This window comes from Mobula birostris, chromosome 18 (assembly GCF_030028105.1).
Source record: "Mobula birostris isolate sMobBir1 chromosome 18, sMobBir1.hap1, whole genome shotgun sequence".
Classification (NCBI taxonomy): Eukaryota; Metazoa; Chordata; class Chondrichthyes; order Myliobatiformes; family Myliobatidae; genus Mobula; species Mobula birostris.
Genome location: NC_092387.1, coordinates 37,667,811 through 37,689,161, shown reverse-complemented (window position 1 = coordinate 37,689,161; position 21,351 = coordinate 37,667,811). Strand labels below are relative to the sequence as shown.

The 21,351-nt window shown below is 41.7% G+C and overlaps 1 protein-coding gene and 1 long non-coding RNA gene across 6 annotated transcripts in view; one reads left to right on the top strand and one right to left on the bottom strand.

The window, feature by feature from the left end:
* Positions 1-2,801, bottom strand: part of LOC140212063 (A disintegrin and metalloproteinase with thrombospondin motifs 14) — a 236,392-nt gene extending 233,591 nt beyond the window's left edge. The window contains exons 1-2 of one of the 3 annotated variants that reach the window (XR_011889636.1): positions 1,889-2,801; positions 1,331-1,698 (exon numbers count right to left, since the gene is read on the bottom strand). Coding sequence is in view for 2 of the 3 variants with exons in the window: in XM_072282531.1 (XP_072138632.1) it covers positions 1,331-1,698; positions 1,889-1,964 (444 nt within the window). In the remaining variant the exon portion in view is untranslated. The remainder of the gene's footprint in view (positions 1-1,330; positions 1,699-1,888) is intronic. The other 2 variants (XM_072282531.1, XM_072282530.1) reach the window with 2 other exon arrangements.
* A 157-nt stretch (positions 2,802-2,958) lies between these two features.
* LOC140212062 (uncharacterized) overlaps positions 2,959-21,351 on the top strand; it is a 112,950-nt gene continuing 94,557 nt past the window's right edge. For all 3 annotated transcript variants that reach the window (XR_011889633.1, XR_011889634.1, XR_011889635.1), the window contains exon 1: positions 2,959-3,075. This is a non-coding gene — a long non-coding RNA (uncharacterized lncRNA). The remainder of the gene's footprint in view (positions 3,076-21,351) is intronic.

The following is a 21,351-nucleotide window of genomic DNA, read 5'->3' as shown; positions in this document are numbered from 1 at the left end:
ACCTCTGAAAGCACTGCATCACCATAAGTATGAATACTACCAGACAATAGTCATTGAGGCAGCTTGCCCTGTTCCTCCTCCTGTGATTGATGCACTTTTGAAGCAAGTGGGAAACTCTGAATGCAGAATTGAGAGATTGAGGATGTCCTTGAACACTCCACTCAATTGGTTGACACAGGTTTTGAGTGCCCTGCAGATCCACCATCAGAGCCTGACGTCCAGTGAAGGTTCACCCTCTTGAAAGATTGAAAGATGATCGCATGGTCACAGTGGGCCTAACCTGCCTTAAATTTATCATAGTTTAATACATTAAAACCAAAAGACAAATTTACATTAATAGCAATCTGATTTAATGAACTTTCTCAGTAAACACAACGCTGGTCTATTTAACGCCAAACGGTTATTATAGTTAACCAAATCCACCTCTATTTCTGTGCTTCATCTTGTCCGTGGTGGGTGAATTCGCTTTCTAAAATCCGACCTTAAAAGCTGTCATCCCTGTTGAAATGTTACAATAGCTCTAGCGACTCGCCCAAACTTTACGACGGCTCAATCACAACATATCCATGACGAGCGGGATGAGGAATAACAAGGCACAACCTAATCACTAACTCAGTATATTTTATTTTATTTTACCCGCAGCTCCACAATACTGGGCCCAAAAACACTGAACATAAATGGCCATTCCACAAATAAACAATTTTTCAAAAAAAAGTCGATTTCCTAATGGGATTTTTCCAAAACTAAAAGCCCGCTCGCTTTCCCAGACGGTGTCTGAGTACACGGAGTAAAAGCCAATCCGGAAAGGAGATGAAGGTCAATGTCTCAACCACCCTGACATCTCACCAATCAGAACAACACAAGGAAGGGCGGAAAAACTGAAACCTTCAACATGAAAGAATGCCGGTACTAGTACAATAGGAAACCGATATTCAGCGAATTCTGCTATTTCTGTCCTTAGTGCAAAATACAATAGAAAATGACAAACTTAAGCCGGTATGTTAAAAATGTCATTTGAGAATATACTTCAAATCACTCTTGCCAAATGATCCGAATATACTCAGTAAACTTAACCCAATATTACAACTCGCTTGTGTCTAACCTACAAATGATGATTATGGTCGCAGATCTCGATTAAAAAAAAACTCACATAACTTTTAAAAGAGAATTGCCGAAATGTTCCTGAACAAGGTTACTGAAAGATTTTTACAAGATTTTTTTTGCTGCAACTTTGATTGGAATGTCCCAAAAAGTTTCAATTATTAATCGCATTAATTAATAATCAGTACATTCCCCAGTATCGTGCATGTATCTACTTTTCCACACTCACCAAACCATCGCAATTGCTTAGTGCCACGGTTGCTCCTGGCATGTCAGTAATATCCCCAGAAAACACGCAGTCTCCCTGGATAGGTTCGGTAACCAGGTGCCGAAAATCCTCCTGCCATTCCGCCGTGGCACCGGGAGCAACCAGCTTGCTGTTGTGTTTCAGCCGCAAATGTAATTCTCTGCCAAAAATGGTGACGTTGAAGTAGAGTCCCCGTTCTGTGCTCTGATGTGGGCTACTCCGTGCAACGCGCCGCCCAGACCGAAGCTCACCGTGGCCAGTCGAAACAATGTGTGAAATATACCGACCCCGGTCATCGGTACTAAACGGCACCACCAGCCCGTAATCAGTAAGCTTCCCGAAAAGCACGCCTGTGGAAAAAATAAATAGTTGCTACTTCCATACATCTGCAAAATAGCATTTCTGTCTGTTGGCTCCGAATTTAAGCCACAAGTTACAGTAAGAGAACTACCGGTGCCGTTCGGATCAAATATTATTTGCTGAAAATGCTTACATCTAATACATGTTATTCATAAAGAACGTTATCTTTAAAATGCTTACCTTCTGTTCCTGCTGCGTGAAGTTTGTGTTTTAATAATAACGGAATAAAAGAAAGCAATATGTAAACATATTCCATATCGCCTATCTTGAATGGAAGCAAACAAATCTGGGGGAGAAAACTCCGTGCAAACTCCCGATTCCACTTCTTGTGCGGTGGAACTGCAATGCAAAGGGTATTGCTTGCACGCTCTGTTCCGACTGACAGGCTGCATACAAACGATGCACTATTTTTGGCCTTCGATGAACTGTTCTTTAGTTTGGGGGCAACCGATCCCTTTTATCAAAGCCCTTGGAGGCAGGAGCAGTTGAAGCATCGGCTTCTGGAAATGCAGTGACGCCATATGATTGGCAGATCACGCGTCAACCGCACAGATTATCCCGGAGCCACTGCTGATGAATTTGCATGAGCATCGCAGTATCACTGCCAGCAACTCACCTGAGTTTAACTAGTCCGACTTTCTTCCTCATTCCTATATTGAACTCAATCAACTCTATATTATAAAATGTTCTGTCCTCCCCCCACCCCAAACATATTTTCTTATTTATCCACCCTCAACTGACGGGAACGTAGATGTTCATTCACTGCACCAGTTGTTAAGACATGTCCTAAATAAGTGACATTTAAGTGTATAATTTCAGATAAAAATCTGTCAAATACGGGAATTTGTATTGCAAATTTCGAAAAATGTGACGAACGAATGCCAGGCGTTGTTGCCCGAGCCAAAACTACACACAGAGCGAGAAAAAAATCACTGAATCAAATGCTATTATCTCTTCAATAACTTTGTTGTCCTAACTGCATTCACAGCTGATAATAACAGCACACATCCCTGTGGTAAAAAGCAGCTTCAGATTTGTCAGAAGAGAGATCCACATAAATACTTGCTCCATTTCCTTCAGGCATCTCTTCCTAAAAACATGGCATTTTTTTTCAAAACTTAGTTCATGGGAATGTTCTACTGAAGCTCTCGCTAAACCGACAAACGTGGCGCCAGCCCGCAGGCGCTCATCGCTTTCGGACTCCTGGCACATGCGCTCTCCCGAGGCTTCGCTCGCGGTGGTGATGGTCGCGCGTCACGGCGCAGCCGTAGAACTTCAACTCCCGTCCTCACGGGCGGCGGGCGCACCTTCGCCCCCTCAGGACAGGTTTGAATGTGTCCCGCGTGACGTTGATGTTTTAACCGAAGGTAAGTTAAACCGGGTTTTGTCCATATTTCTAACAGGATATTTTTAAACCCCAAAATGTATAGTACACAACAGGCTATTCGGACAGGTTAATTTGATCCCTGGTATACGGTGAAGAGCTAGCTGTTTCTTGGCTTTGTATTTGTCCATTTTACGGCTTGAAAACATCGAAGCTCACTTCCAATGATAATGAGTTCCACTCAGTGTGTAAAGAGTTGTTCTATTTTCTCTGGATTCATTAGTCACTAATTGGTAATTGGAATTGGTTTATTATAAGCACCGAGGTACAACGAAAAGTTCATACAGATAAATTCATTAAACGGTGCATGGAGGTACTTCAAGGTAAAACGATAGCAGAATGGAGGATGAAGTGCAACAGCTACAGAGAAAATGCAATGTAGGTAGACAATGAGCTGCAAGATCATACATAACGAGATAGATGAGGTCAAGAGTCAATTTTGTCGTTTAAGAGAACCATTCAATAGTCTTATAACTTGAGTGGACAGCCTGGTAGTACATATGCTCAGTGGCCACTTTATTAGGTACACTGTTCACCTACTTGTTAATGCAGATATCTAATCAGCCAGTCATGTGGCAGCAACTTAATGCATAAAAGCAGCAGACATGGTCAAGAGGTTCACTTGTTCAGTCCAGACATCAGAGCAAGGGGGAAGTATGATCTAAGTGATTTTGGTGCCAGATGGAGTAGTTTGAGTTTCTCAGAAACTGCTGATCTCCTAAGATTTTCACACACAGCAATTTCTAGAGTTTAGAGAATGATGTGAAAAGAAAACAGTCCAGGGAGTGGCATTTCTGTGGGTGAAAATGCCTTGTTAATGAGAGAGGTCAGAGGAGAATGGCCAGACTGGTTCAAGCTGACGGGAAAGCAATGTAACTCAAATAACCACACGTTACAACAGTAGCGTGCAGGAGAACATCTCAGGACACACAACATGTTGAACCTTGGAGTTCGTTCGTGGACTACAGCAGCAGAAGACCATGTATATACTCTCAGTAGCCACTTTATTAGGAAGAGGAGGTGCCTAACAAAGCGGCTACTGAGTGTATTTTCAGAATTTTGAATCTTCTGTCTGATGAGAGAGAGAATGTGTGGGGTGGGTGGAGTCTCTGGTTTTGCTGTTGCCTCATTGAGGTAATCAGAAGCACTGTATAGACAAACTTGTAGATGGATCTAGAGCAGAACCCAGTCTCATAGTCATGAGTGTACAGGAAATAGAGTAGTAGGTGGCTGAGGACATAGCCTTGTGGGTCACCAGTGCTCAAAATCAGGTTTAATATCACTGGCATATGTCATGAAATTTGTCGTTTTATAGCAGCAGTACATTGTGCAATACTGTAGTGTTCATGGGTTCATGTCTTCAGACTCTTGTACCTCTTCCTTGATAATAGCAATGAGAAGAGGGCATGATCTAGGTGATGGGGGTCCCTGACGATGCCATCTTTTTGAGGCATCACCTTTTGAAGATGTCCTTGATGTTGTGGGGCTAGTGCCCCATGATGGAGCTGGCGGAGTTTAGAACTTCTGCAGCTTTTTCCAATCCTGTGCAGTGGCACTTCTATACACAACAGTGACGCAACCAGTTAGAATGCTGTCCGTGTGGCATCTGTAGTAATTCATGAGTGTCCATCTGGGACCAAAATCACTTGGATATTTCCCACTCATTCTGATGACTGGACTGGACATGAGAGGGCACAGTTTTAAGGTGCTTGGAAGCAAGTACAGAGGAGATATCGGGGTAAGTTTTTTTTTACACAGAGAGTGGTGAGTGCATGGAATGAACTGCCGCGCGACGGCAGTGGAGGTAGATATGATAGGGTCTTTTAAGAGGCTCCTAGACAGGTATATGGAGCTCAGAAAAATAGAGGGCTATGGGTAACCCTGGGTAATTTCTCAGGTGAGGACATGTTTGGCACAGCTTTGTCGGCCGAAGGGCCTGTATTGTGCTGTAGGTTTTCTATGTTCTATGTTTGTTTGTTATTGGTGATTTACCAAGTCTCCTCAAACTCCTGAAGAAATATAGCTGATGTTATCCCCTCTCTGTCATTGTGTCAGTATGTTTGACCCGGGATAGATTTTCAGAGATGTTGGCACCCAGGAACTTGAAACTACTCCCACTTTCCACTGCTGATGCCTCAAAGTACACTGATATGTGTTCCCTCCACTGACCTTTCCTGAACCGTACAATCAATTCCTTGCTCTTACTGAAGTTGAGTGGAAGGTTGTTGTGAAACCACTGATCTATCTCGCACCTGTATGCCTCCCCTTCATCATTTGAAATTCTGCCAACAATAGTTGTGTTGTCAGCAAATTTATACATGCTGTTTGAGCTGTACCTCGTCACACATTCATGGGTGTAGAGAGAGTACAGCAGTAGGCTAAGCACACGTCCTTGAGGTGGCAGCCTGACATAGGTGTTACTCTTATCTAGGTAATCCAAGGCCAAGTGGAGAGCCCGTGAGATTTTATCTACAGTAGACTTAGTGTGGCGATAGACAAATTGCAGCAGGTCCAGGTCCTGCATAGGCAAGAGCTGATTCTAACCATAACCAACCTCTGAAAGCACTTTATCACAGTAGATGTGAGTGCCACTGGGCGATAGTTATTGAGGCAGGTCACCCAGCTCTTGGGCACTGGTATGATTGACACCCTCTTGAAGTAGATGGGAACCTCCTCATGGTCTCCTTCTGAACACAATATTTAACTTCTTGGTTTGTTGGCGTTGAGCGAGAGGTTGGTAAGTGCTACCACATGGCAATCAATGAGACACATCATGGTGCTATTCTTGAGTACTGGTACTGTGGATGCTGTTTTGAAGTGGTTGGGGAACCTCAGACTATAGAGGCGAGAGATTAAAGATGTCCTTGTATACACTGGCCAGTTGCTCTGTACAAATCTTCAGCATTCAGTCTAGGGACATTAGCTGGGCCGTGCACTTTTCGTGAGTTTACCCTCTTGAAGAACGCTCTGATATTGGGTTTAGAGATTGATATCAAAGGGTCTAGCCTGTCCAAATCTTTCCTCATTAGGTCAACAGAGCAGTTAGCAGCAGGAACCTGTATTCAATTGCTTCTTTGGCTGCTGTAATTACAAAGTTGGCATATCTTCCTTATGACCTTGAGGGTTTCCACTCATTGGTCAAGTTTCCTCTTGCATCCTGCAGATATAATGGCAGACAAGCTGGTCACAGTAATTTATCTCTTAGTGTAGCTAAGTAGTTAGAAAGGGGAATTTGATGGATATTTGTGAGACAGTAAGTTGCAGAGCCACGTAAAATATATGAGGAGGAGTAGGAATGGTAGAATAATTCTATTGATAGTTAACAGGGGCTAGATGGGCTAAATTATTTTTATATGTTATAATAAATAAAGAACCACCTGCCCATTTTAGATATCATTTTAGAAAGTCTTATCCCAACTGTGTTTGCATCCTTAAGATAAATAATCAGTTTTGTATAGCAATATGTTTTTTCTACCAAAATAGACAATTACACATTTTCCCACATTATACTTTGGTGTTTACACTCACTTTACCTACCTAGTGTCAATGCAAGTGAGACTACGCCTGCGGCAACTCAAAGCCACAGGTTTCAAGGAGAAGAAACACTGGAAGGCATTCTCCTCACGACCTACTCTTCAAGCCTAGTACACAGTGGAGGTGAGAAATCGCTTCGGCCCACTGGAAAGGGGGGGGAGGAAGAGACTGCCACTGACCGCTATCAACGGCTCATAGACGCACACACAGATGCAACAAAGAGCTTGCCTCCAGTGAAGTGAATCAAGAAGAGTCGGATCTCGAAACATCCTGACGTCGTCACAGCAAGAAGTGTGGTCAATGCTTGTCATGCCGAACTTAGAAGGAGCGAAACGGAAGAGCTAAGAGACAAGTTCAAGGCAGCAAAGAAGAATCTCTTTGCCACCTACGACCGACTGAAGGAAGAGGAACTAGCTGAGAGGATTAGAGAGATAGAAGCTGCTAATGAAGACATGCAGCATGGAGAAGCATGGCGCCTAGTCAATGAGATCAGTAGATGGATGAAGTCCCCATCAGTCAAATAAGTGGTAAAACAGCAGAGGACCATGTCCAGACATGGTTTACCCACTTTAAGAACCTGCTGGGAAGCCCTCCAACGATTACGGAAGAAGAAGAAGACATACCCACTATGCAAGTCGACATCGATGACGGGCCATTCACCTTTGAGGAACTGAAGAAGGCCAAATATGCACTCAAACAGGGCAGGAGCACTGGACCAGATAGGATACCACCAGATGTCCTGAAGAACTGCGACCTGGACGGCATCCTGCTGGACATATGTAATACGGCACTGATAAAAGGCAGCAAACCAGAACAGTGGTCATTCTCAAACATTATCCCAGTCCCCAAGTCTGGATCCCTCATAAAGACAGGTAACTACCGCGGTATCAGCTTGACCTGCATCTTAGCAAAGTTATACAATTGGATAATCTTGAACAGGATTTGCACCGCCATTGACCCCAAGCTAAGATTCAATCAGTATGGTTTTCGGCAGAAGCGCACAACAGTAAGGCAAATACTTGCTCTCTGTAGGATCGTCGAGGAAGTCAAGAAGAACAACCTACCAGCTGTGCTTACTTACATCAATTTTCGCAAAGCTTTTGACTCCATTCACCGACGTAAATGCTGAAGATCCTGAAAGCTTACAGAGTGCCAGAACATCTACTGAGAGCAATAGAGTCCAGCTATACCAAAACCATGGCGAAAGTTGTATCACCAGATGGAGAAACAGCAGTGTTCGAGCTCCTAGCTGGTGTGCTGCAAGGAGACACTCTGGCACCCTACATCTTTATAATCGTCCTTGATTATGTTCTACATCAAGCTACCAAAGATCATGACAAGCTTGGTTTTACCATAAAGCCGGGGCGAACCAAAAGGGTCAGACCAGTTACGCTCACAGATCTCAATTTTGCAGATGACATAGTCCTGCTCTCTGACCAGATGGAGGAAGCACAGCAGCTAATGACAAAAGTGGAAATTGAGTGCAATAAAGTTGGACTTCACCTAAACGCTAAAAAGAGTACATGGTGTTTAACTGCGACGAAGGTACTCTCGAGACCGTAGAGAATGATACCATTAAGAAAGTCTTTGACTACAAGTACCTGGGGTTAAGAATGATGAGTTCGGAGAAGGACATAAAGATAGGAAGGCGCTGGCATGGAGGCCTATGAACGACATGAAGGAAATCTGGAAGTTGAACCTGACCAGAAGGCTTAAAAAGAGGATTTTCATAGCAGTCATAGAGTTCATTCTCATGTACGGATGCGAGACGTGGACACTCACCAAGATGATGCGGAAGTCTCTAGATGGTTGCTATACACAAATGCTCCTGACGTGAGTTGGCAACAGCACATGATGAACGTCAAGCTCTATAACAACCAACCGATGCTCAGCACTAAAATCGAGACAAGAAAACTGCAACTAGCGGGACACTGTCTACACCACCCCGAGCTACCTGCCAGCCTAGTTATCATATGGGAGCCCAAGCATGGGAAGGTGAACCCTGGGCGCCCTCCCAAGACTATGGTCAACACGCTCCTAGAAGACAGCGGCACGGCTAATGTAGATGAACTGAACACACTGATGAGGGAGAAGTGTAGAGTCCGTTACCATGCCTGACGCCGGCCCTCTCGGCCTGAGTCGACGTAGTAGTAGTAGTTACCTACCCAAGTTGCTCTGCAGCCTTCAGATCCTATTTCCATAGGGTGGCACAGTGCAGCTGTTCCACTGTTCCAGCAAATCAGAATCGACTCTGACTTCTCGCACTTGACCATATGTTTTTCTTCCTTTATCCCAAAAATGTGTTGGTTGGCAGGTTAATGGGCAACTGTAACTTATTCCTTGTTTAGGCGGCTAGGATGCTCAGAGCAGATTTAATAGGAACATGTGAAAGTAAAGGTCACAGAAATAAGTAGTGGAATGGATTGTTCTAAGAGCTAGCATAAACTTACTGGGCCAAATAGCTTCCTACTCTTCTGAAAGGATTCCTCTTTGCAGCTTAGTAACTATCTTTGTGTCAACAACAAACTTAGAGTCATCGAGCATAACAAGAGAGAAACTGGCCCTTCGGCCCAACTAGTATGTGCCAACTGTTCTTCTGGCTGGTTCCATCAACCCTCATCTGGAATGTAGCACTCCATTCCCCCCACCCCATCCATTTACTTACATAAATTTCTCTTAAGTGTAACAATTGAACCTGCATCCTCCACTTCTGCCAGCTGCTTGTTCCACACTCGCGCTACTCTCTGAAGAAGTTCTCCCTCAGGTTCTTAATTATTTCACCTTTCAACCTTAACCTATGACCTCTAGTTCTACTCTCACCCAGCCTTGCTGGAATAAGCTTGCTTGCATTAACCCCATCTACACCCCTTATTTTGTATACTTCTATCAAATCTCCTCTCATTCTCCCATGCTCAGTGAATAAAGTCCTAACCTATTCAACTTTTCCCTATAACTCAGCTCTTCAAGCACCAGCAACATCCTTGTAAATTTTGTCTGTTCTCTTTCGAACTATCTAGCATCTTTTCTGTAGCTAGGTGGCCAAAACTTCACATAATACTTTAAATTAGGCCTGACTAATGTCTTATACAACTTCAACATAACATCCCAACTCCGATATTACTTTAATTTTTGAAGGCCAATGTGCCAAAGCTCACTTTATGACCCTATGTACCTGTAATCAAACATAATTTTGTTTCTGTCACAAAATATTGAATAAGGTGAGAGGAAGTTAGAAATAATATGGCAGGTAAATCTTGCCAATAATTAGAAGGGAGCTTTTTTTTTGCTGACTGGGTTAATCAAAAGTATTTGTCGGATTGAAAGGCATGCTTCTGAAGCTCCTTGCAATGACAATATTAGTTGTTGATTTAATAGCACTGAAGCTGCACTTATTCTCTAGATAAACACGTTCAAGCAAGTACTTGCAGTTTTTTAAGAAAGGCCAATATGAATGCCTAGCCAGCAACACCAAGGGGAGAAATTCCACCACAGTTGTTGTAATTGCTTGATTTCCAAGTAAAAAGCAAAGTCAATATGTCAGTAAAAAGTTATTTTTGCTAATGTGGAGACTATTGCACACAGTGAAATGAAATTGACCAACTTTCCAATAGTTTTTCTTTGCTGGTTCATGAAGAATGTGAATCGGCCATCATTCTAAGAAAGCTGCATTTAACACCAAAGGTTTCAGTCTTTTTCTTACCCATGTTGAATAATATCTAGACCATAAGAGCACTTGGACTCTTAAGAGTGTAAGACATTGGAGCAAAATTAGTCTATTCAGCCCATTGAGTCGACTTTGCCACTCCATTATGCCTGGTTTATTATCCCTCTCAACCTCATTCCCCTGTCTTCTCCACGTAATCCTGCATGCCCTGACTAATTAGAACCCACCAACCTCTGCTTTAAATATATCCAGTGACGACCTCCAGAACAGTCTGTGGCAATAAACTCCATAGCCTCTCTACCATCTCTGGCTTAAAAAAAACTATTCACCTTTGTTCTAAATGGATGTCTCTGTATTCTGAGGGAGTGCCCTCTGAACCTAGACTCCACCACTATAGGAAATATCCACTCTATCTAGGACTTTCCGTATCTGATATGTATCTATAAGATTACCACCCCCCCCCCCTTCTAAATTTCAGCAAGAACAGGACCAGAGCCTCAAACACTCCTTAGGCATTAGCCATTTCATTCACAGAATCATTCTCATGAATCTCCTCTGGACCATTTCCAAGGTTGCCACATCTTTTCTTAGATAAGGGGCCCAAAACTGCTCTTATTACTCCAAATATAGTTTGACCAATGCCTTATAAAGCCTCAGCATTACATCCTCGCTTTTATATTCTAGTCCTCTTGAAATGAATGCTAATATTGCATTCATGAAAAGAGGTGGACCCAACATCAGCCCCTGAGAATCACCACTAGTTACTGGCAGCTAACCTTTAGGCTCCTTATTCCCATTCTTTGCTTCCTGCCGGTCAGCCAATTTTTATTCCGTGCCAGTATCTTTCCTATAATACCATGGGCTCTTGTTAAGCAGCTTCATGTGCAGCACCTTATCAAAGGCCTTGTCAAAATCTAAGTACACAACATCCACTGACTATCTTTTGTCTCTTCTGCTTATTATTTCCTCAAAGAATTTCTGATAGATTCGTCAGACTAGATTTCCTCTTAAGGAATCATGCTGACTTAGGCCTATTTTATCATGCACTTCCAAGTACCCTGAAGCCTGATCCTTACTAATCAACTCCAACATCTTCCCAACCACTGAAGTCAGGCTATCTGACCTATAATTTCCTTTCTTCTGCTCCCCTCCCTCCCTTCTTAAAGAGAGGAGTGACTTTTGCAATTTTCCAGTTCTCAGGAACCATTCCAGAATCTAGTGATTCTTGAAAGATCATTACTAATGTCTCCACAATCTCTTCAACTGCCTCCTTCAGAACCCTGGGGTATAGTCCATCTAGTCCAGGTGAGTTACCCACCTTCAGACCTTTCAGCTTTCTAAGCACCTTCTCTTTAGTGATAGCAACTACAATCACTTCTCGAATATCCGGCATGCTGCTAGTGCCTCCCACAGTGAAGACTTGCACAAAATACTTATTAAGTTTCTCCACCGTTTCTTTGTCACCCATTACTACCTCCCTGGTGTCACTTTCCAGCGGATCATTATCCAAGCCCTCCTCTTTACATATCTGAAAAAAAACTTTTGGTATCTATTTTTGTATTATTGGCTAGCTTACCTTCATATTTCACCTTTTCTCTCCTTATGGCTATTTAGTTGCCTTCTGTTGGTTTTTGAAAGCTTACAAATACTCTAAATTTCCATTAATTGTTACTATAATATACGCCTTCTCTTATGCTTTTATTCTGTCTTTGACTTCTCAGCCACGTTTGCTTCATTATCCCTTTTGAATACTTCTTTATATTTGGCATGTATCTGTCCTATACATTCTAAATTGCTCCCAGAACCTTTAGCCATTGCTGTTCTGCCATTGTCCCTACTCGTATTCCCTTCCAATCAACTTTGGTCATCTCCACTCTCTTGCCTCTGTAATTCCCTTTATTCCACTGTAATACTGATACATCTGACTTTAGCTTCTTTTTCTGTCTCAAACTTACGAGCGAATTCCGTCCTATTATGATAACTGCTTCCTAAGAGTTCCTTTAACTTCAGCTCCCTAATCAAATCTGTTTCATTACAAAACACCCAATCCAGAATTGCCTTTCCCCTAGTAGGCTGAACCATAAGCTGCTCTAAAAAGCCATCTCAACAAAAGAAAATCTGCAGATGCTGAAAATCCAAGAAACACACACAAAATGCTGGAGGATCTCAGCAGGTCAGACAACATCTATGGAAAAGAGTACAGTTGACGTTTCAGGCCAAGACCCTTCAGCAGGACTACAGCCATCTCAAAAGCATTCTACAAATTCCATCTCTTTCAATCTAGCAACCAACCTGATTATCCCAATCTACCTGCATATTGAAATCACCCATGACCATGGTAACATTGTCTTTTTTACAGTGCCTTTTCTATCTCCCATTGTAAATTGTCCTCCACATCCTGTTCAGAGGCTTGTACAAAATTCCCATCAGTGTCTTTTACCCTTGCAATTTCATAACTCTGCCCACAAGGATTCTATTCTGATCCCATGTCACTTCTTTCTAATTTAGATCATAATCTCTGAAAGGCCTATTTAGTGAAGGAGTCTATCTTAAATTTGCAGCAAAGATAGAATGTGATGATGTGGTCCATTGTTTGATCCAGGTTACAGCATTGACAGACAGAGCAGGATTTGATTTGTGAGATCCTGTTTAGAACGAACTGTGTTGTTTGAAACTGGTGAAACCTAGAGAGCCTTAACAAAAAAAAAGTGTTTGGGCATATCTGGCAGGTCAGGCTGCGTCAGTGAGGAGAAACAGAATCACTATTTCAAGTAGTGGCTTTCAGGATTGAATGAATTTCTTATTTCAGTAAGTGTTTATGGTCCAAGCTTTATTCCATTCATTGTTACTGTTAAAATTGATGAGGTGTGGGTAGGATGAGAAAGGGTTTCTTATTGTAGTTAACTAAAAAGTCACCAAATTACAACTAATTAAATAAGGTTGTGAGGTAACAATCCAGAGATTATTATCTTTTTGGCTCTGAATTTAGCTTAGTCCCTAGGTGCTCAAAGTCCCTCAGTAGAACCTCTTCCCCTGTTCTTCTTACGTCACTGGTACCCACATGGACCATGACAAACTTGGCTGGAGTTTGGAAGAATGAAGATGGATCTTATTGACCCTACCAAATATTGAAAGACCTGGATAGAGTGGTTATGCAGAGGTTGTTTCTGATGGTGGGAAAGTCTAGGGGCAGATGACACAGTTTAAGAATAGAAGAATGTGGCTTCAGAACAGAGATGAGGAAGAATTTCTTTAGCCAAACAGTGGCAAATTTGTGGAATTCATTGCCACAGATGGTTAAGCCATTGGGTATATTTAAAGCAGAGGTTGATAGGTTCTTTATTAGTAAGGGCGTGAAAGGTTACATGGAGAAGGCAGGAGAATGAGGTTGAGAGGGGAAAATAACTCACAATCGAATGGCAGAGCAGACTCGCTAGACCTAATTCTGGTTCCATGTGTTCTGGTTCCTTGAAACCATGTGGAAAGCTTTGAAGGTAAGGTGGTCAGAGAATCTCGATGGATTGGGAAGTACAGGTTATTGATGGTTTACATAATCTTTCTGTGTATTGTAGCATCTTGACAGCATTATTGAAGAGTACCATTGAGTTGGAATCTGCATTGAGTTTTAAGTGATCTGCCGAACTGTATGTAACTGAGATTTATGCAGTGTCTCATTGACCAAACTGGACTGTGCTACTGGTGGTAGAGTATGTGGGAATGAGAGTGGAATCCTGTAGTTATCATCTTTGGTATTCCCTTCGGATGAAGGATAAGTTTCACTCCTGCGTAGTGGAGATCGCAGAAGGGACCAAGGGAAAATGAGTGCTCTTCCACAGATGTGGCAGGTGGTGACTGATGTAGTGAGGATTGTTCTGGAGTGTTCTGCTACTTCAAGGGGTTTTGTTTGCTCCCAAAGCATGGACTCAAGATGCTTGATACTATTCTGAATGCTCTTTTTCTCACTTTTGCGAGTCATAGCCCAGAGTCCAAGGAATCAATGGGAATAGTGCATTTCTTCATGCATTCTTTGAGCAAATCCTTGAACCTTTTTCCATGTTTGACTAGTAATCTGTTCTCAAGACAGATTGGCTGAATTCCCATGTTATTGTAATAAAGTGACACCTGCATAGTAGAGTCCTGTCACTGTTGGGTTTGGCCTGAAGATTCTGACATTCCAGGTCCTAAACTTCACCAAGTGAGTGGAGCAGAGTTCTGGTTTATTTTAATATTGGTGTAGCCACAGCACAACAAAGTCAGAATCGGGTTTAATATCACTGGCATGTGTCGTGAAATTTGTTGTTTTGGTTTCGTAGTACATTTCAATACATAATAGTTATGAAGAAGCTATGAATTAAAATAAGTGTATATTTAAAAATTAAATTAAATACATTCTGCAAAAAGGAGGAAAAGAATAGGTGTCTTCCTGGATTCATTGTCCATTCAGAAATCTTACGGCGGATGGGAAGAAGCTGTTCCTGAAAATTTGAGTACATGTCTTCAGGCCCCTGTACCTCCTATTTGATGGTAGCAATGAGGTGGGCATATCCTGAGTGATGGGAGTCCTTAATGATGGATCCCACCGTTTCGAGGCATCACCTTTTGAGGATATCCTCGATGCTGGGAGGCTGGTGCCCATGATGGAACAGGCTGAGTTTACAACTTTCTGCAGCTTTTTATGATCCTGTGCAGTGACTCCTCCCATACAGACAGTGATGCAACCAGTTAGAATGATGTCCACAGTAGATCTGTAGAAATTTGCAACAGTAATTGGTGACCAAACTCCTAATGAAATATAGCCACTGTTGTGCCTTCTTTGTAATTGTGTCAATGTGTTGGATGCACGATAGACCTTCAGAAATTTTGCCACCCAGAAACTTGAAATTGCTCACCCTTTCCATTGCTGATGCCTCGATGAAGACTGGTGTGTATTCCCTCGACTTCCCCTTACTGAAGTCCACAATTAACTCCTTGGTCTTACTGATGATGAGTGCAAGGTTGTTGTTGCAACTCCAGTCAAACTATTGCTCTATCTTACTCCTGTGTGCTTCCTCATCACTATCCAAAGTCCTACCAACAACAGTTATGCCATCAGCAAATTTGTGATGGTGTTTGAGCTGTGCCTAGCCGCACAGTCGTGAGTGTAGAAAGAGTAGAGCGGTGGGCTAGGCACGCATCCTTGAGGTGTGCCAGTGTTAGTTGTCAGAGAAGAGGAGATGTTATTTCTATCCATACAGACTGGGGTCTCCTGGTGAGGGAGGTACAGAGTCCAGATTTTGGAGCTTGTGGATTAGAACTGAGGGGATTTTTGTGTTGAATACTGAACTGTAGTCAGTAAGTAGCAGCCTGACATGAGTATTATCTTACTTTTGTCGAGGCCAAGTGGAGAGCCAGTGAGATTGCATCTATCATAGATCTATTGTGGCGATAGGCACATTGCAGTAGGTCCTGGTTCTTGCTTAGGCAGGAGTTGAATCCAGCCATGACCAACCCCCCAAAGCACTTTATCACCGTAGATGAGTGCCATTGGGCGATAGTCCTTGAGGCAACTCACCCTGTTCTTTGTAGAACATAGACTTCACAGAGCAAAGTCTTGATATGGTGACATAAATAAACAAATTCTGCTCCATGCTTATGGATGTTCACACATTAGTGGTACACACGTATTGTCTCTGTGAGTTCTCAGTCCATTGATTCAAGATTCTTTAACCTTTTTGGAGTACTCCATCTCTATTTTGAGTGATCATGAACCAGAGCCCCAAGTATTTGGCAAAGTCACTTGTATATGAACAGACTTGTGGTATCAAGTCCAGCCTAATGCCAGGTTTTGAGCCAAGACCTTGGTTTTAACACACACCCAATCATGTCCCCAAATTTGGGAATCTAATTAGGTTTATAAATAGAATAATGAATACCAGGAAAAAGTTACAGTCTGGAACTTAATTGGTAAGATTATGTGTGCAGCCAGAGTTGGAGGTCAGGTAATGACTCGGCGTGTGCTGGACCTTGAGGTTGGGATCATATTTTCATTATCTTTGCTCTTTTACCTTTGCAGGGTCATGCTAATTCTGAACACTTAGTCTCGCTCTTAAATGCTTTCTCCTTATCAAATGTTGTCTTCCTTTCTAGCAGCTGCTTGCCATCTGCTTCTTCCAGGTCTTGCCTTCATCATCCTCATTATGTGCCATGTCATATGTCATAAGTGATCATAGTCTCATGACCATGATTGTTCTTGGCAAATTTTTTTACAGAAGTGGTTTGCCATTGCCACCTTCTGGGCGGTGTCTTTACAAGACTGGTGAGCCCAGCCATGCATGATCAATTCACTTCAGAGACTGCCAGGCATCAGAGGTTGCGTAACCAGGATTTGTGATATGCACCAGCTGTTCATACAAACATCCACCATCTGCTCCTATGCTTCATGAGACCCTGATCAGGGGGCTAAGCAGGTGCTACACCTTACTCAAGGGTGACCTGCAGTCTAATGGAGGGAAAGAGCACCTTGTACCTCCTTTGGTAGAGACATATCTCCACCCTGCCACCCAGGTCCTGTTTTAGACCATTGAAATCTACCTTCTCCCACTTTAGCACTATGACTTAAGAGTAACTTTTTTTGGTGACTACCTTAAAACTTATCAGTTATGATGATTATTCTCAAAGGTTTCTTCCACAGGCACTTCAACCTTACCTATGTAATTAGGTGTGCCACGGCAGCGTAGCCGTTATCTCAATGCTATTACAGCTGGGGGCGTCGGAGTTCAATTCCAACATCGTCTGTGAAGTGTTTATGTGTCCTCCCTGCGAATCTGTGGGTTTCCTCTGAGTGCTCAGGTCTCCTCTTGCATTCCAGAGATATACGGGGTGATTGGTCATTTAAATTGTCCTGTGATTAGGCTAAGGTTAAATAGCCGGGTTGCTGGACTTGTTGGGCCAGAGTGTCTGTTCCATGCTGCATCTTTAAATAAATAAAATAAATAATTAGTTTCAATATGGACTACAATTTCTGTTTCTCGCCCTCTCTTTTCAGAATATTCTTTCGCTACTCTGAGACGCCTTTCCCCTTGTCACCAGGGAGGCAGCATGTTATTCTGAATTCTTGCTTACAGCCATAGAAATACTTGTCTGTCCCCCTTCTATCAAGTGCTTTATCACTACTGTTCATCTACACATTGATTCTTTTGTACAGCTGGGAAGGACAATCACTGGTACAATTGATTTGCCGGCTGCTGCATTCCTCTGAAAGGCCATCTTCCCCCAACAGAATGGAAAATGATAAACTCATTAAAGAGCGGAATAACAACAGAACATCCTTCACTGCCTGCCTGCCCTTCCTCATGATCACCCAAATGTAGTACTTACAAAGCATTTTGGAGCTAGTTTGCTTCAATGAAAAGACATTCTACAAAATATTACAAGATATTACATCCTTTTCTGTCACATAATGCTGCTGTAAAACTAATTCACGCCTTTAAATCAAATAGACTAGATTACTGCAATACAGTTTTTACTGGCCTTTCAAATCAATTTATTGTCAAACTAACTCATTCAGAACACTGCCACTAGAATTTTAACTAAAACTAGGATTGGGGAGATATCACTCCCATCCTAATTACTCTGTATTGGTTTACAATATTTTTCAGAATTGATTTTAAAGTTCTCTTACTTGTTTTAAAGCTCTTAATTGTCTGGGACTGGACACATCACAAGATTGTTTCCATTTTATAATCCTGCTCAAGCTCTCAGGTCTTCTTCCACTGGTCTTTCAAATTTGAACAATCTCGCACAAATGATAATTGGCATGTCAGCTTTTTTGAACTGTGCTCCTAAACTACGGCATTCAGTACCTAAAACTATAAGGGATGCAGACTCAGCTGACACTTAAATGCCAGCTCAAAGCCTATTTATTTACTCTTGCTTTTTTGGCTTTTACTTTCATGATTGCACTTTATTCCATTGTAAAGCACTTTGAACTAACATCATCTATGAAAAGTGCCCTATAAGTTACCATTATTATTAAACTGAAACGGCTCTTTCTGTATATTGCAAATACATTTATATAATAAACTGAAATCCTCAATGTAGCTTATGGAGAGAAACACCTTCATAATTTCTGCTGAATACGAAGTGATAACCAAGTGTAAAACCTGTTTCATATACTAGTTGTAAACTATCAACCACTAGTGCGAGAGGAAATGTTTTCCTATCGTTTTGAAGAAAATAACGTCCTGGTGGAGACTATTAGAAAGGATAAGATCCAGCGGTGATTTCATCAACCATCTTTAGTATTCACCAAATATTTACTCGTTGCAGTATAATCAATTAGGTGTACACTTTATCCATTATATCCTGGCAACCATCAGCTACATAGCTTCATTAATTGCTGCCAGTTGTTTCATTCTTCGGTTGTGCATGCCTATAAATTGGTAGAATAAATAACTTCCTTTCTTCATGTGTTCAGATAAGTTCCTTTCTTGTAGTCAAACAATTTTGAATTGGCATTAACCACTGAACCATATCAGCTTTTTCTACTATCTTTCTAATTTGCAGTATATGGAAGAAGACACAGCTTGCAGTGGTTAATAGTCAACTGAACTGTCAAAGCACATAATTTATGACAATCTTCTGAAATTAGGGGTGATACTTAACATTTAATTATTTAAAAATTGCCATCAGCATAGCAGATAGTAGTTTACCCCACAATATTGGTGTTTAACTTAGATTTAATTTAGTCTTGCTATATTTCAAGGTGCATTACATCACAAATGGAAGTTATAGGAACTTGAAACAAAATTTTATAAAAGCCATAGTTGACCAATCATATTCATGAACAGCAAGTTTCAGACTCAATTTTTAAGGAGGGTCTGTACAAAGCAGTATTTCTTTGTTCTCTACTGCATGTTACCCTAGTCAATAGCCTTTCCCTTTCTGTGCTGACTTTTCAAATGGTTCAATCCAGGACTAAATTGAACAGCTGCCTTCTAGTAAACAAATGATGGGTTAGAGGAGCCCCAGAAAACTCTCCAAAAGCCCAAAGATGATGTGTGGAAACTTCTGTAAAGTACAATTAGGGTTACTACCTGACCCACAACCTAATTAAATCTACTCTAAATGCATTTATGTATCATTAATTTTCAGTTTGTGAATTAACACTGATGGACGTTGCCTTCTTGAAGATGTCCTCGAAGATGGGCAGGTTTGTGCCAATGATCAAGCTGGCTGAGTTTACAACTCTTTGCAACCGCTTGCAATCCTGTACATTAGAGGCCCTATACCAGCCCATAATGCAGCCAGTCAGAATGCTCTCCACTGTACATGAAAAGAAATTTGGAAGAGTCTTTGGTGATGGAATCTCTTCAAACTCCTAACCTTGTAGAGCTGCTGGCATTCCTCCTTCATGATTGCATTAATGTGTTGAGCCCAGGATAAATCTTCTGAGATTTTAATTCCCAGGAACTTGAAACTGCTCACCCTTTCCACCATAGACCCCTCAATGAGAATGTGTGTGTGTTCTTCCAAGTGGTTTGATAAGGTGCTAATCAATAATAATAACTAAGGCATCATGGATTGGAAACTAGGGAAATGAAACTGCTCCATGTTCAAAGTAAACTTATTATCAAAGTATGTCATTATATATTACCTTGAGATTCATTTTCTTGTGGGCATTCACAGTAAATACAGAAGAGAAATAATAGAATCAGTGAAAAGCTGCACGCAAAGATGGACGAACAGCAAATGTCCAAAAGACAAATTGTGCAAATACGAGAAAGAGGAAACAAAATTCTAATAAATAAATAATAAATATTGAGAATATTGAAAATATTGAGAACATGAGTTGTAAAGTCATTGAAAGTGAGTCTACAGGTTGTGGAATCAGTTCAGTTTTGGGGCTCAATGATGGGGAGGACTTTACCTGTGATGAACTGGGCTGTATCCATGACCTTTTCTAGGTTTTTTCATTCAAGGGCATTGGTGTTCCACATCATCATTTCAGTCAGCATACTCTCCACCATGCACCTACAGAAATTTGTCAAAGCTTTAAATGACATGCTGAATCTTCACAAACTTCTAAACGTAGAGGTGCTGCCTTGCCTTCTTTATAATGGAACTTGCGTGCTGGATCCAGGACAGATCCTCTGAAATAATAACACCGAAGAATTTAAAGCTACTGACACTCTCCCGTTTGATCCTCGGATGAGGAGTGGCTCTTGAACCTCCAGTTTCCTCCTTCATTTTGATGATGTTGAGCGAAAGGTTGTTGTGGCACCATACAGTCAGAATTTCAGTCTTCCTCCCACATACTGATTCATCACCACCTTTGATTTGGCCAACAACAGTGATGTCATCAGCAAACTTAAATATGCCATTGGAGCTGTACTTTGCCTCACAGTCCTAAAACGACTAGAGCGGGGGCTAAGCATGTAGCCTTGAGGTACACCTATGCTGCTGGTGATTTTGGAGATGTTGATGCCATTTTGAACTGACTGGTGAGGAAATCGAGGATCCAATTGCATAAGGAGGGACAGATGATTTGTAGAAAGAAAACAAAAGGTCCAGCAATTAGCTGATGTCCATTTTTTTTTTTTTACTGTTGTCAAGTTTGTGTGAAGGCCAAACACCCAAGGGTTTATAGAACACAACAGAGGTGAACTTATCAAGGATTGAAAGTGAGTTGATATTTGCTGAAGAAACACTTGAATTTCTCTTCAACTATGGCTCTGCCTTTAACATTGAGGCATAAAGTTATACAGCAGAGAGATAGTCTCTTTGGCCAACTAAATCATCCCAATCATCCCAGAGATTCATCAGAGCTAGTCCCATTTGCCTGCATTTGTCCTACATCCTTCCAAATCTTCCCTATCCATGTACTCTTCTAAGTGTCCTTTAAATGATGTAATGTACCTACCTTAACCACTTCTTCTGGCAGCTCATTCTATATACAGACTGCCCTCTGATTAAACATTCACCCCTTGGATTCCTATTAAATCTTTCCCTACTCACCATAAACCTATCCCCTCTAGTTCTGATTCCTCAACCTTGAGGAAAAGACTGAGTGCATTCACCCTA